This window comes from Carcharodon carcharias, chromosome 6 (genome assembly GCF_017639515.1).
Source record: "Carcharodon carcharias isolate sCarCar2 chromosome 6, sCarCar2.pri, whole genome shotgun sequence".
NCBI lineage: Eukaryota > Metazoa > Chordata > Chondrichthyes > Lamniformes > Lamnidae > Carcharodon > Carcharodon carcharias.
In genome coordinates this window covers 46,664,633-46,680,473 of record NC_054472.1, presented here as the reverse complement: position 1 = coordinate 46,680,473, position 15,841 = coordinate 46,664,633, and the positions used below count along the sequence as shown (strand labels likewise).

The 15,841-nt window shown below is 42.4% G+C and overlaps 1 protein-coding gene across 4 annotated transcripts in view; it reads left to right on the top strand.

Moving 5' to 3' along the window:
- Positions 1-15,841, top strand: part of golga4 (golgin A4) — a 223,169-nt gene that overhangs the window by 18,978 nt on the left and 188,350 nt on the right. For all 4 annotated transcript variants that reach the window (XM_041189612.1, XM_041189611.1, XM_041189610.1 and 1 more), the window contains one exon: positions 13,667-13,750. In XM_041189612.1, the coding sequence (XP_041045546.1) occupies positions 13,667-13,750 (84 nt within the window). The remainder of the gene's footprint in view (positions 1-13,666; positions 13,751-15,841) is intronic.

The window sequence follows — 15,841 nt, the reverse complement described above, 5'->3', positions numbered from 1 at the left end:
AATAGAGGCTTGAAAGCAATGTATTTCCAGCACTGTTGCGGTGAATCTTTATAAAGAAAGGCAGGCTGCCCGATAGATTTTTCTTTGAACTGCTGTGGGAAATTTTTTAAGTATGGAGGGTATTAATTTGCATATTGTCGAAAAATACTGACTGTGTGCTGCCTACTCACTTAATGATTTCAGCTTGTAGCTGCTCAAATAGTGCTGTGCATTGCCTGCAAACATCAGCAAGGGGCCTAATATGGCCAATTACTAGAACTACTTAAAGCTAACCTCCACCTCTTAAGGAGAATGTACATTGTGGGTGCTGAGATCATTGGGAATAGTGTGCTATGTATGCAGCAATGACCACGGGAGAAGGTTGTACACCAAGGTTTTCTGCTGCTACACTGGAGATCCTGGTGCAGGAGGGGAAATGCCCTGTATTTGTAGGGGGCAGGTCGGGAAAGACAAGAGACCCCCAGACAGGAGATGAGAGACAGAGGGAAGAAATAGCCTTGAAGGTCAGTACCAGGAGTTTAGCCCCAAGAACCTGGATACAGTGTCACAAAGAGTTCAACAACCTTGCATGAATGATTGATGTCACTGGATGCATCTTCAAATGTATTTTCCAATCATCTGCACCACACCCCCATCACTCATCTACGAACAATCTCTCAACCAAGATTCATACCCAACATTCATATGCTTCACCTCATCCTTGTGTGCTTCACGCTGTTGGAAGGCTCAAAGCCATATCTTACAGCTTGCACAAAACTAGTTGTTCTACCATGACAGCAACCTCACTCAAGTACATTGTACGACACTCAGTGACACATTCTCTGTCCCTTGCAGGAGGCAGTTGCAGACAATCAGAGGCAGCATTAACTAAACAGAGGCGAGGGGTAAGCTCACCTGCATCTTTTAACAGAGTTTATAGTAGAGAAAGAGGCCCATATGCCAGATAGCTAATCCTCCTCATATTCTGCTTCCCCCTGAACACTTTTTTCTGACTTAGAAGTTGGATGTGGTGTAAGCAAACACTTTTTGCTTTTCCCTCTCTCCCCTTCACAATCTCAGCCTTGTCCCCTTTTTCTTTCAGCTGTCCAAGATCTGCAAGCTGCCCAGGCAGTGGAGGAAGAACAAGAAGGCAGTGATGATGAAGACACACTGTCACTCAATTTCTCACACACACACAACTTAGAGGGTACAGGCAGGGTCTGCACATTGTGAGATACTGGGCACAAGTTTGCTACGGCCATGATGGAGGGCAAGGATAGTGTAGGAGTCAGCTGCTGTTGGGAGAGGCTGTACACAATTTCTGATGCTGAGGACTCTGGGCCAGGCTACTCAAAAAGGCTGATGGGTGCACACGCACAAATGCTAGATCTGTTGGAAAACCTGCATTCAATGTCGAGGAGCACAGAACAATTTGGTGCCAACTTGGCACCTGGCTTTGCGCAGAGTTTGGAATCCATCCTTTCCAGCATGGAATTTGTGGCCAACTCCGTCAACACTCTTATGGAACCAATCATGTTGCAGCACCTGATGGCCGATATCACAGCTTCCATTGCAGCACAGGCAGCAGCTGCCCAATGTTGGATGAGTGCTGCAGTGTAAGCTCAAAGTGGTGGCATCATGGCTCTGGATCCTAATGTTAAAGGAGTGGGATGTCATAGGAGTCTAGCAATCTCTGCTTCAACATATCACTTAAATTGGTGACACACTGCCTTTGGTAATTGACATTGGTTCCACAGAGTATGAGCCTGCTGGTCTCTGTCGGGCTGCCCATGTTCATGCTTCATCCATTGCCATTCCGCCAGTGCTCTTGCTATTCCCTGTCAACTAATTAGTTAGACTATTGCCACCCCAGCCACCCCCATGGCGAGATGGTGCAGTCTGAAGTCATGTCTTCTCAGCCAAGAGGCATAGAGTGATAGGGTCCGCTCTCCAAGGCCATTACACTGTCCCCCACTGAAAGTCAGCAGCTTTTGAACAGCCATGTTGCTGCCACTTGGGTTGCACTTTATGGGAACACCAGGACAAACAACGGCACATGGAAGACTGGCATGAAGGGAATGCTCAATGGTGATTAATTAATGTTTGTATGCGATTATGGCATGATTTAATTTATAAATTTGGTTTGGAATGTGTATTTTAAGTTGAATTTTATGTTTTTTATTTGTGACCAAGAGGATGCTGTGATGGTTATTGACAGACAAACGGTATGGAGTGTTGGACTATTGGTGAGTGGAGGATTGGGGTTGAGGTTAAAGGTATCATACTTGAATTGGGGCAGAATGGGGTGGCCTAAGTTGCAGTCTCCCTTCCTTTTCTATCTTTCTCATTATTGTCCTCTTCCTCCTCCTGGTTCTCAGCTTCTTGCCTAATAGGTAGTGGCAAGGTTGTGCAGCATGAAACAGCAGATGAGTACTTCAGGGCTCCTCTAGAGTGGTCCAAGCAACAGAATCATTTCTTCTATCACATTCCTTGCAGCAGTATGTGTCTCGTTGTGAACCAAGACTCAGGAACCATGCTTTCAGAGAATGACCATTGTTGCCTAGCTGCTCTTTGATTTGGTATGGTGGCTAAAACAGCTGGAATAACAGGCTGCTGCAGAATGAACACATAATGACTATTACCAGAATACTGGGCATGGACCTGAATGATACGTTGCATGTTGAGGGAATGGAATCGCTTTCAGTTCAGATACATTGCAGAGTTGACACAAGACTTGAGGTGCACAAAAAAACTACATGCTTGCAATCAATGGCACCCTGCACCATGGAGAAACCTGCAACCATTGCAAATCTTCAGTTCACTGCTTCTCTCTGCCAAGCAAGAATAAAATTAAGTTTGTTAATTGTGTATTGTCTTCAATTGTATTCAGGTGCTGAACATGAACTAGGGAATTCACTGAACCCCTATAAACAGACATAGCCTGAAACTGGTTATGATGTTCAGAGGTGTATGCTTGTAATGCGTAATTCTGTAAATAAATCTAAAAGTGTGTAAGGGTTGGCTCCAATTCTATGCTTCACCTATTGGCTTTCTGGAATATAAGTTATCTCTCTTTGGCTATAGTCTCAGTGCAACAGTGCACTTCAGATTGCAGGTTCTTGCTCCTCTTTCCAGCAACAGCCTGGAAGTCACCATTCAAGCTCATAGCCACTGACATCTTCATAATTGGTGGCACTGTGTTCCTTACCCTGTTCTGAAGCTGGAGCTGTGACTGCAGTTGTTGGCATAATTCAGTGCCGCCCTCCTAAGGTGAAGATGTCTCGAACATTGGTTGTTCATGAAGTTCGGGGAAGGGAATTGCTCCATGAAAACTCTGATTGGACATGGGCAGGTTGAGGGCTCTTCTCCTCCTCTTTCCTCTCTCCTTCCTTTACGAGCAGCTCACCTTGCTCTTTGTGACCTCTTCTCATTCTCCAAGTCTTGCTTTATTCCAAACAGTAATGGACACAAGGTGAGTAACCTTGATGTCAGCAAAACATCCTTCCGCACCTGCCATACCATTCCCTGTAGTCTTTTTAAAATTGAAACAATTGGAGAGCACCAAAAACATGCTGAATTGTCTAAACAGACAGAAGAAATAAACTAGCAATTAAACTGGGCATGCCCTTAAGCCTGTTTAATGTTGTGGTCAGTGGTGTGATGTGAAGAGAAGGAGTCAGCTATATCTTAGAGCTCTAAAATGGCAGCAAGGCTGTCAAATCACTGTTGAACACTGACATCATTATCTACATGCTGTATATTGATCAGTAGTGTGCCTGTGTGTTGCAATTGCCAATTTGAAACCCTTGGACTCCATTGTGCTTAGAAAATAGCCACTGTTGTGCCCAATTTTGTCACCGAGATACCTATCTCAGGTAAATAATTAATTGTACTTTCTGGACAATGACTAAGATGTCGGGATGTAAATTGAAACTCCAGGAGTGGTATGTTAAATATATGTGCAGGCAAGAAGAGTGTGATGGAAGTAAAAGTTACTGCATAAAAACGCTGCTGTTACGCATGTAATTATTCATATCTTCTGTGGAAGGTACTTAAGTTCAGCTGCATTCAGAATCTAATTGAATAGTTAAAGATGTCGACAGACCTGGCTGCAATGATGCCATGGGAAATGTAGAATTATGGCAATTGAAGAAACATTGCACAAATAATGCGACTATAACAAGACACTGCAGTTTTTACACAGACTGAGTTGAATCTGCTTCCACCATGCTCTTGGTCAGTGCATTCCAGAACCTAACCACTCGCTGCATTAAAAAAGGTTCCCTAATGTTGCCATTAATTCTTTTGCCAATCACCTTAAATCAGTGTCCCCTGGCTCACGATACTTCTGCCAACGCGAATAGTTTCTCTCTGTCCACTCTGTCCAGACTGCTAATGATTTTGAACACCCCGATCTCCTAATTTTCTCTTTTCGAAGGAGAACAATCCCAGCTTCTCTAATCTACTCCCTGAAGGCCCTGATCCCTGGAACCACCCTTGAGAATCTTTTCGGCACCTCTCTGATGCCATCATATCTTTCGCAAGTGCAGTGTCCAGAACTGAATACAATACTCCAGATGAGGCTGAGCCAGAGCTTTATATTGGTTTATCATTAATTACTTATTTTTATACTCCACGCTCCTATTAATAAAGCCCAGGATGGTATCTGCTTTGTTAACGTTTTTTCAACCTGCCCTGCCACCTTCAGTGATTTGTACATAAGTATCCCCAGATCTTCCTGCTCCTGCACTCCTTTGAGAATTGTATCCTTTCTTTCATTTTGCCTGTGCTTGTTCTTCCTCCTAAAATGTATTGTTTTATACTTTTATGCATTAAGTTTCATCAGCCACTTGTCCACCCATTCCACCAAGCTATCTGTGCTTTTCTACACTCTCCTCACAGTTTGTAATACTTCCAAGTTTAGTGTCATCCGCAAATTTTGAAATAGTGCTTTGTAAGCAAAGTCATTTAATATTGGTCATTAATACCTATCAAGAATAGCAGGGGTCCTATTGCTGACCCTGGAAACCACCACCATATACTTCCAGTCAGAAAGATAACTGTTCTCTGCTTCCTTGTCACTCAGCCACTTTCACATCCAAGCTGTCCCTGTCCCTTTTTTTCCATACTGTGGTCATACAGTTCAAGATTTAATGCTGAGCTGCAAGTCACAATTAGTTAACTGTGAATAGTGACCATAATAGGTTTGAATTTGAAATTTGAGTTTGAGAGGGAGAAATGAGAGTCAAAATCAATTTACATATATATAAGGCAGACTTTGAAGAGTTGAGAATAAGTTGATCACATTAAACTGTGGTGAGATGTTAATGTCTAAACTGACAAAGAGCAAGAGATAAACAAGTTTTTGGTGAAATACAAAACCAGTACATACCTGCAAATGGTAAAATCCACTTGTGCAGTTAAATAAGCATGCTAGCAATCTTGTGGCAGATGGCCCTAGTGTGGGTGGGGTGGAGGGAAGAGATCGAATGGGCTAAAAGGTAGAGATGAAACAATAGATTGAAATAAATTTAAAAATAGGAGGGAAGAGAAAAAATAGTTGTAAAAAATATATAAATTATTGGAAAAAGGGGGTTCGGAAAGGGGGTGGGGATGGAGGAGAGAGTTCATGATATGAAATTGTTGAACTCAATATTAAGTCCGGAAGGCTGTAGAGTGCCTAGTTGGAAGATGAGGTGCTGTTCCTCCAATTTGCGTTGAGCTTCACTGGAACATTGCAGCAGGCCAAGGATGAACATGTGAGCCGGATGGTGTGTTGAAATGGCAAGTGACAGGGAGGTCTATGTCATGTTTGCGGACAGACCGAAGGTGTTCCGCAAAGCGGTCACCCAGTCTGCGTTTGGTCTTTCCTATGTAGAGGAGACCGCACTGGGAGCAGCGAATGCAGTAGATTAAATTGAGGGAAGTGCAAGTGAAGTGCTGCATCACTTGAAAGGAGTGTTTGGGCCCTTGAATGATGAGGAGGGGGGAAGTAAAGGGGCAGGTGTTGCCCCATCTGCGGTTGCATGGGAAGGTGCCATGGGAGGGGGTTGAGGTGTAGGGGGTGATGGAAGAGCGGACCAGGGTGTCCCGGAGGGAACGATCCCTGTGGAAAGCCGCCGGGAGGGCGAAGGGAAGATGAACAATTTCTCCTTAAACTCGTCTCACTTCCTCCAAATAAAAGGTGTGGCTATGGGTACCCGCATGTGCCCCAGTTATGCCTGTCTCTTTATGGGGTATGTGGAACATTCCTTGTTCCAGTCCTACTCATGCCCCCTCCCACAACTCTTTCCCTGGTACATCGTTGACTGCTACGGTGCTGCTTCATGCTCTCGTCTAGATCTGGAAAAATTTATTAATTTTGCCTCCAATTTCCACCCCTCCATCATTTTCTCGTGGTCCATCACTGACACTCCCCTTCCTTGACATCTCAGTCTCAATTTCTGGTGATAAGACTGTACACCAATATTCATTACAAGCCTACCGATTCCCACAGCTACCTTGTCTACAGCTCCTCACACCCAGCTTCCTGTAAGGACTCCAGCCCATTCTCTCAGTTACTTTGCCTCCGTCGCATCTGTTCTGATGATGCCACTTTCCAAAACAGTTTCTCTTCCATGTCTTCCTTCTTCATTAACCAAGGTTTTCCACCCACGGTCGTTGACAGGGCCCCCAACCATGTCCGGCCCATCTCCCCGCATCCGCCCTCACACCTTCCTCTCCCTCCTAGAACCATGGTAGGGTCACCCATGTCCTCACTTATCACCCCACCAGCCTCCGTGTTCAAAGGATCATCCTCTGCCATTTCCGCCAACTCCAGCATGATGCCACTACCAAACGCATCTTCCCTTCACCCCACCAGCGCCTTTCCACAGGGATCGTTCCCTCCGGGACACCCTGGCCCATTCCTCCATCACCCCCTACACCTCAACCCCCTCCCACGGCACCTTCCCAAACAACCACAGAAGGTGCAACACCTGCCCCTTTACTTCCCCCTTCCTCACTGTCCAAGGGCCCAAACACTCCTTTCAAGTGAAGCAGCACTTCACTTGCACTTCCCTCAATTTAGTCTACTGCATTCGTTGCTCCCAATGCGGTCTCCTCTACATTGCAGAGACCAAACGCAGTCTGAGTGACCGCTTTGCGGAACACCTTGGGTCTGTCCCAGACCTCCCTGTCACTTGCCATTTCAACACATCACCCTGCTGTCATGCCCACATGTCCATCCTTGGCCTGCTGCGATGATCCAGTGTAGCTCAATGCAAACTGGAGGAACAGCACCTCATCTTCCGATAAGCACTCTACAGCCTTCCGGACTTAATATTGAGTTCAACAATTTCATATCATGAACTTTCTCCTCCATCCCCACCCCCTTTCTGATCCCCCCTTTTCCAATAATTTATATATTTTTTTTACAACTATTTTTTCTCTTCCCTCCTATTTTTAAATTTATTTCAATCTATTGATTCATCTCCACCTTTTTGCCCATTTCGATCCCTTCCCCCCCACCCCACCTGCACTAGGGCCATCTGCCACTAGCTTGCTTCCCTTAATGTCCCCATCTTTTAGATAATATCACCACCGTCAACACACCTTTGTCCTTTTGTCTGTGGCATCTTTGGCAGCCTCTTGGCCTCCACCTATCACTGGCCCTCTATCGAGCTCTCCTGTCCCACCCCCTCTAGCTTATATTTCATCTCATTTCTATATGTCTTAGTTCTGATGAAGGGTCATATGTACTCGAAACGTCAACTGTATCCCTCTCCGCAGATGCTGTCAGACCTGCTGAGTTTTTCCAGATATTTTTGTTTTTGTTCTAGATTTCCAGCATCCGCAGTATTCTGCTTTTATGCTAGCAATCTTGGTGTTGGCTTTTGATCCTGAGATGAGCTTTCAACCTCATTTGTGCCATCTATAAGATCGCCTACTTCCACCTCTTAACATTGCTTGATTTTGACCCTGCCTCAGCTTATCATCTGCTGACACCCTCTTCCATGCTTTCGTGAGCTCTAGACTTGACTATTCCGACGCACTCCTAGCTGGTCTCCCACATGCTACCCTTTACAAACTTGAAGTCATCGATAAATCTGCCTGGTTCTTAACTTGCAGCAAGCCCTGCTTCCCTATTACCTCTCACCCTTGTGCTTGGTGACCTACATTGGCTCCCAGCCAAGAAACGTTTTCATTTTAAGATTCTCGTCCTTGTTTTCAAATCTCTCCGTGGCCTTGCTCCTCTCTATCTCTATTATCTCCTCCAACCCCCCAACCCTCCGAGATATCTATACTCCTCTAATTCTGGTTTCTTGTGCATTCGCAATCATAATTGCTCCACCATTGGTGGCCATGCCTTCAGCTCCCTAGGCCCCAAGTTCTGGAATTCCCCCCCATCACCTCTCTAAATCTGTACCTTGCATTCCTCCTTTAAAAAAAACCTTCCTGAAACTCATCAAATGTTTGGTCACCTGACCTAATACCCCCTCATGTGGCTCAATGTCACACTTTATAATGCTCCTTTCAAGTGCCTTGGGCCATTTCATTGCATTAGAGGTGTTATATAAATTGTCATCAAACGAGAGCATTGGATTGTTCAAATGCAAGGAAAATGGGAATTCAGTTGGTTAGAAGGTTGTGAGGTTCATCTAAGTGAGGAGTTGTTAACATAATGAAGAATGTTGATTGGGCCTTTTGTTATGGTAGTTCTAACATTGGCAGTCCAAGATAATGGATGAATTTAATTGTGGAACAAATAGTTGGTCGTTCATTACTTGAATGCCATACCAGCTAGGAAATGTATGGATTTTGGGCAACACCAGAGAAGATACGAGCTTCAACTTTCTTGAGGACAAGCTTAGCAGATCCAAAAAAATCGCTGGAAACATTCAGTTGATCAGTCTACACCCTATAATAACATTCATCTGTTTCTTGAAATTTTGCCACCTCTTATCTAGTAAAGCTGAAAAGGACATTGTAATGTCCTGCATGGCAGCTGGACCCAAATTTATCTTCTACCTTTCCTCACCCACATCCAACCCCTTGACCTAATTTCTAAACTTCATCTTCCCACTGCTGTTCTGAACTCGAGCATAAGGTCATTTGTGGGGACAGTTAGTGAAGACTTCGCCAGAAATAGAAAATTTAAATGACCACCTGAAGGAAACTGGGATTTCCCATGAGCTAGAGACAGTCTAAGGATTTTAAGAATAAACTCTAGAGGGAAATCGTAATTGTCCAAGATTTCATGGTTAATTGCTACAATATTTTTCCAGACAAGTTATGGAAGTTCGTGTTAATAATTTGAGTTTTTAAGAACATCTCTTGTTCCGCATACCTGCACCATACCACTACTTAACCACTGGAGCAACAGTCTGGCTTTGTGAAACAAACTGGGTAATCTGTGTGGAAATATGTAATTTATTTTAAAATAATGATATTTGAGGGAACTAAATGTGAAAAATGCTGAAAATATTTTTGCACTGTATTATGATAGGTGATATGCCCTCTGGTGGCCAGAGTAGTTTACCCTGAATAACGAATGCAGAAATAAATTGAAATTGCCAGGATGTTGCTTTAATGTTTAAGGAGGCGATCTTACTATCCATATTCCTTTTTAAAAGTAGAATTATGATTCAAAAATCCCAAAAGATTATTCAATGAAAACTCTGCTGAGGGGATAATAGGTAAAACAGTGTCATAGAGATGACAAGTAAATGGTTTGATGACGTTATTTGAGTTTATTTACTCATCTCTTTCATAGTATTCAATGTTATCATTGCTACTCTACTTCAAACTAAATTATTCCAACTTTAAAAAGAAATGACCCTACATTGACATATAGCTTTATTATGTAAACTCAGGACATCTAAACCGCTTCACAACCGATGAATTACTTTTGAAGTGCACTGTTGTGAGTTGATCACAATAAGCAGGTGAGGTGAACCACCAATCAATCAGCTCTTAATGTTGGCTGAGAGTGAAATATTGAGTATAATATTAAGGGAGCCCCTTATTGCCCTTCAAGACAGTGCCATAGATTTTCCACAGGCAGTCAATGCTGTATTGATCAGTCCAGATTCTATACTCAGGTCCAGAAGTAAAAGTTGAACACACCCATTTCTGATTGAGCCAAGATTATGCTTATGAATTCAATCATACTTTATCAGTTTTTTTTTGCAAAACTACTTTGTATAGTTATGAATATATAGTGCAATATTGAGTTCACAATTGGTGAAAACACTGGTAAATTGCATATCAGCGTAGAGTTTTTTGAAGTATTTAAAAGAAACTTTGAGATATGTGATTATTTTGTTTGCCACTTATGCAAAATTTCCTGACTGGGAAAGGTAACTTCTATTTTGGGATTACACGCTACCAGATTCCTGTGGTGATGGTGGGAAGGTCTTGATGACTGTTTAAAATGCAGCACAAATGACGACATAAAGCCAACCTCAGACCTGCTGTGGAACCAAAGGAAGCCACGCCACTGCTGAAAGATATAGAAAACTACATGACAGCATAAACTCCTTGACTACCAGCAGATCCACTGACCTTTTGCATGTTTTGGGTGTCAGCTGTTTGTAGGTTTTATGACTTGAGAAAATCCTTTGAGCCTGAGCTGTTGGCATGTTTGAAGTTTCACGGACTTGTGTCCCCATTCCTGTTTAAATAAATTATACTGATTTGAAAATGGAGTTTTAATCTGATTTCTAATCTGGTCCAAGAGGAAAGCATTCCAGATTGTTGAAGGAAGTAAATGTAGAATAGCAGTGCCATTCATCACAATCTTTCAGTCCTCATTGGATACAGGAGTAGTGCCACAGGACTGGAGGGTTGGGAATGTTATACCACTATTTGTGAAAGGAAGAGGGATAGCGCAGGGAAACTACAAGTCAGTGATCCTATCATCAGTGGTGTGCAAGTTTTTGGAGACCTCTGACCAGGGACAAAATTAGCTTTCATTTGGTAAGCCCTGGGCTAATGAAGGAGAGCCAGCATGGATTTATTAAAGTAAACCATGTTTGACAAACTTGATTGAAATCTTTGAGTTAGTGAAGAAGATGGAAGAAGGTAATGCAGTATATGTGTATATGCAATAAAGGAAGGCATTCTACAAAGTGCCACAGAGCATGCTTGTTAAGAAAGTGGAAGTCCATAGAATTAAGGGAAAAGTACCAGTATGGATAATTGACTTGGTAACAGGAATCAAAAGGGGGTAGTGAATGGATTTTTTTTTTGACTGGTAGGTGGCTTAACAGTGGTGTTCCCAAAGGATCAGTTTTGGTCCTATTACTGTTGTCAGTTTTTATAAACAGTCCAGTCTTGAGTGCAGAGAGTAACATTATAAGGTTTTCAGTCAAGACAAAACTTGGCAAAATGGTAAGAGCCTAAGAATGTGAGAAATAGGTGCAGGAGTGGACAATTCGGCCACTCTGCCATACAGTACAATCATGGTTGATCATCTGCCTCAACTCACTTTCCCGCCTGATCCCTATATCCCTGGATTCCTGAGAGATCAAAAATCTGTGGATCGCGGTCTTTAATATACTTAAACAAAAGAGCATCCACAATTCCCTGGAGTGGATGATCCCAATGATTTAGAAAACCTTTTCAGTGAAGAAATTTCTCCTCATGTCAGCGCTAGATGATCTGCCTTTATCCTATGTCTGAGCCCTGTGTTCTAGATTCCCAGCCATGGTAAATAACCTTGATGTCTACCTGTCAAGCCCCTTCAGAATCTAATGTGTTTCAATGAGATCAGCTCTCATTCTTCTAAACTGCAGAGAGCTTACTCAGCCTTTCAGCACAGGACACCCCTCTCATCCGAGGGACCAGTCGAGTAAACATTTGCTATACCACCTCCAAGGCAAGTATATCCTTAATATGGAGACCAAAACGGTGGACAATAGTCTCACCAAAGCAATTGTAGCAAGACTTATTTATTCTTATCCTCCAATCACCTTGCTATTTGCCTAATAATTGATTTCTGTATCTAATTGCTAAGTTTGTTCCTTGTACAAGTGCAGCAAAGTCTCTGTGAACATCAAAATTTAAACGTTTCATGCCTTTTGAAAAATATTCGGTTTTTCTATTCTTCCATGCCACCTTGTTCACTCACTTAACTTGTGTGTATCTCTTTGCAACCAGTGTGTGTGTGAAGTGATGCACATTGAGTGAATTACAGGGAAAGCATACTATAGATGGTGTGTAGATAAGCAAACAGACCTTAGTGTCCATATACATCTTAAAGAAGGTAGAATAAATTGATCAGGTGGTTAAAAAAGTTTGGCCCACTTGAGCCTATAAATAGAGAAATACAATGTAAAACAAAAAAAACATATTAAACTCTATAAATCTCGAGTTAGGCATCAGCTGGAATATTGTGGCCAACTCTGGGCTCCTCACTTCATAAAAAATGTAAAGGCCTTAGAAAGGGTACAGAGGAGGTTTGCCAAGATACTAGCAGGGGGCCATACATCTCAGACAGGAGAAGAGTAGCAGACTTTCTTCCCCTAAAGGTCATGAGTGAAGCAGATAGGTTTGTAAAATAATCCGGTCATTTTGTGGTTACTATTACTTATATGAGCTATTTTGTTCCTTATTTATTTAACTGATTTTAAATTTCTCATATGTTTTGATGGGATTTGAATTTATGTCTCTGGGTTACTAGTCCAGTAACATCACCACTATATTACACTTCCCATATCCTCTGTACAAGTTATTTATGAACTAAAGTGGTTTTATAATTGATCATTAAATCAGGAAGTTTTCACATTGTGTACCTTTTTTCACAATTAAAGAGTGATCAGAGTAAGCGTTATATTTTGATGCACTTAAATTTCTATATATATTTAAATTCACAGAATATGCAGCTCCAAATAAACTGCTTGCACCATTGAAGTACAAGGCTAGAGTGATATATTTAGTTTGGTGCTTTACTAGAAGGTGTATAGCATTTTCTAAAATTGCCCTTCAGCTTTAGAGAAAGTTGCACAATGGTACTGTGCATCAGTCTGCAAGTGCAATTGTACCATAAAGTACCTGATCATATTCATGTACCTTAACTACTGGACAGGCCAACAATCTGGCAGCTGTAGAGTATTTTATTTGTAATTATCTGATCCATATGAATGTTCCAAAACTATTAATCGCAAATATGTTTTTGCTAGTGTTGGTAGTCCTATTCCTTTGCTTTACTTGCATCTTCTAACTGTCACACCTAACAAAGAAAAAGAGCTAGTGAACTAATCTTTTACCCTACCCCTACTGCTACTGATTTTAACCCATTTTATATGAAGTGTCTTTGTGCAGTGGACATTGTGTATTATTGAATATTGCAGGGCTTTAAATCATTTCACAGACTTCAAGAGAGCTTGAATTGGCTGAGAATATGTACAATAACTTCAAGATGAATGATTTCACTCAACCTCGGAACATCTCATTGGTCTGCATTTGTACTCTAAGAGGATCCTGCACATCAAGGAAAATGTATCCCTCTCTAAAATGCTCATAACCTAATAAATTTTAAGAGCACTTTGATTATTACGATGATAAAGATAACTGAACTGCATTATGCCCAACTGAAAGACTGAGATAATGATTGCAACAGTATTTTTCTCAAAGCAACATAGAATTTGTGTCAAAATAAACTATTATTGACTGCTTTCTTGATCTGATTTAATTTTGTTTCCAGAATGTACTTAGGACATCGACAGAAAACTTGTCTTCTCCAAAGGTAACAGAGAACTTCAATGATGATGGTTCAGTTACTGCTCAGGTGAGACTTTTAGAAATTGATGTTGTTATCTGTTAATTAGACTAATTGACAGTTTGTTATGCTAAGAAAGCTGCGAATAATGAGGTTCAGGTGGAGTGAATTAGAATTCGAAAGTAGAGCAGTTTCAAGAAGCTTATATAGAACATGATTAGCGTATAATACAAGGTCCAGCCTCCATATTGCAACGATAATATGAAGCACTGGAGAATGTGGGAAAGGATTTACAAATATGACACTCGAACTTTCAGAAAAAGCGATGACAGTGAGGTGGCCTTCTAGAGGTTTTGAAGTTCATGAAGGATTTTGCTCGGGTAGAAATACAGAAGATGTTTCCAATTGTGGGGGTGTTGAAAACTAGGAACCATAAATATAAAATTGTTACTGATAACTACTGATCTATTAGCAATTCAAGAGGAACTTTCTCACTCAGAGTGGTTAGAATGTAAAACTGGCTACCACCTCTTTTTAAGAGGAACCTAGATGAGTATGTGAGAGAGAAGAGAATAGAAGGGTATGTTGATTCAAGGAGAAAATAATAAAAGGGACGTTGTTGGGGTGGGATGAAGTAAGGTGGGATGAGGCTTGTGTGGAGCATAAATGCTGGTAGAGACCATTTAGGCTGCAAGGTCTGTTTCTATGCTATACATTCTATTTAAAATAACATGACTTAAAGTGTCAAAAGGAGAACTAGATATTGAACTCCTTACTGTGTTAAACTATCAACTCTAAACGAGGGCGTGCTGTAGCTGTATGATGTGGGAGCTGGCAGATCCCATTGCGAGCCTGAGTGACCACATCTGCAGCAAGTGTTGGTTGCTGGAGGAAGTCCGGCTCAGAATTGATGAGCTGGAGTCCAAGCTCCAGATGCTATGGCACATCCGGGAGGGGGAGAGCAACCTGGACGCTTTGTATCAGGAGGTGGTCACACCCGGTAGATTAAGTACCTCAAGTCCGGCCAGTGGCCTGGGTCAGCAGGGTGTGTCTGCAAGTGAGGCAGTAGAGGGATCCTGTGTTCAGGATCAGAGGAGCCTCAGCTCTTGATCTTGTCCAACAGGTATGAGGTACTTGCTCCCTGTGTGGATGAGGAAGAGGGCTGTAGGGAGGATGAGCCAGCTGACCACAGTCCCGAGGCATAGGAGGCCATTCAAGAGGGGGGAGCAAAAAGACAAGTGGTAGTTGTAGGGGATTCTATAATTAGGGGAATTGATAGCTTCCTTTGTGAGCAGGATCAAGAGTCCCGCATGGTATGTTGCCTGCCCTTGCCAGGGTGAGGGACATCTCTGACCGGCTTGAAAGGATATTGGAGAGGGAGGGGGAGGATCCAGTTTTTGTGGCCCATGTCAGGACAAATAACATAAGTAAGACCAGGAAAGAGGACCTGTTTGGGGATTATCAAGAACTAGGAACTAAATTAAAGAACAGGTCCTCAAGGGTTATAATCTCCGGATTACTACCCGAGCTATGTACAAATTGACATAGGGATGCGAGAATAAGGGAAGTAAACACGTGGCTAAAGGAGTGGTGTGGGAAAGAGGGGTTCCATTTCATGGGGCACAGGCATCAGTATTGGAACAGGAGGGGTCTGTACCATTAGGACGGTCTCCACCTGAACCAATCTGGGACCAATGTTCTAGCGAAAAGGGTAAATAGGGTGGTCAAGAGGACTTTATACTAGAAAGTGGGGGGGGGATAAATCTCCAAGAAGTATGACTAATGGGAAATGAAGCAGCAGGTTAGCGTGTGGGGGTTGCATTCAACTTCATGGAAAATTATGAAAAAACTGAAAAGAAAGGAGAGCCCAGGAGAGGCTAATAAAGTCTCCAGAGCACAAAATAGGACAGAGTGTTTGGAAAGGGCTCGGAATCTAACTTCAAGCACATCAGATAAAGGGACGACAGTGAGAAAGGGGACGGGAAATACAGGACTGAAGGTGTTGTATCAGAATGCACGCAGTATACAAAATAAGGTAAATGAGCTTGTGGCGCAGATTGAAATTGGCATCTGTGATGTGGTGAGCATTACTGAGACATGGCTGCAGGAGGTTCAGGACTGGGAGCTAAATATCCAAGGATCGACATCCTATCAAAAAGA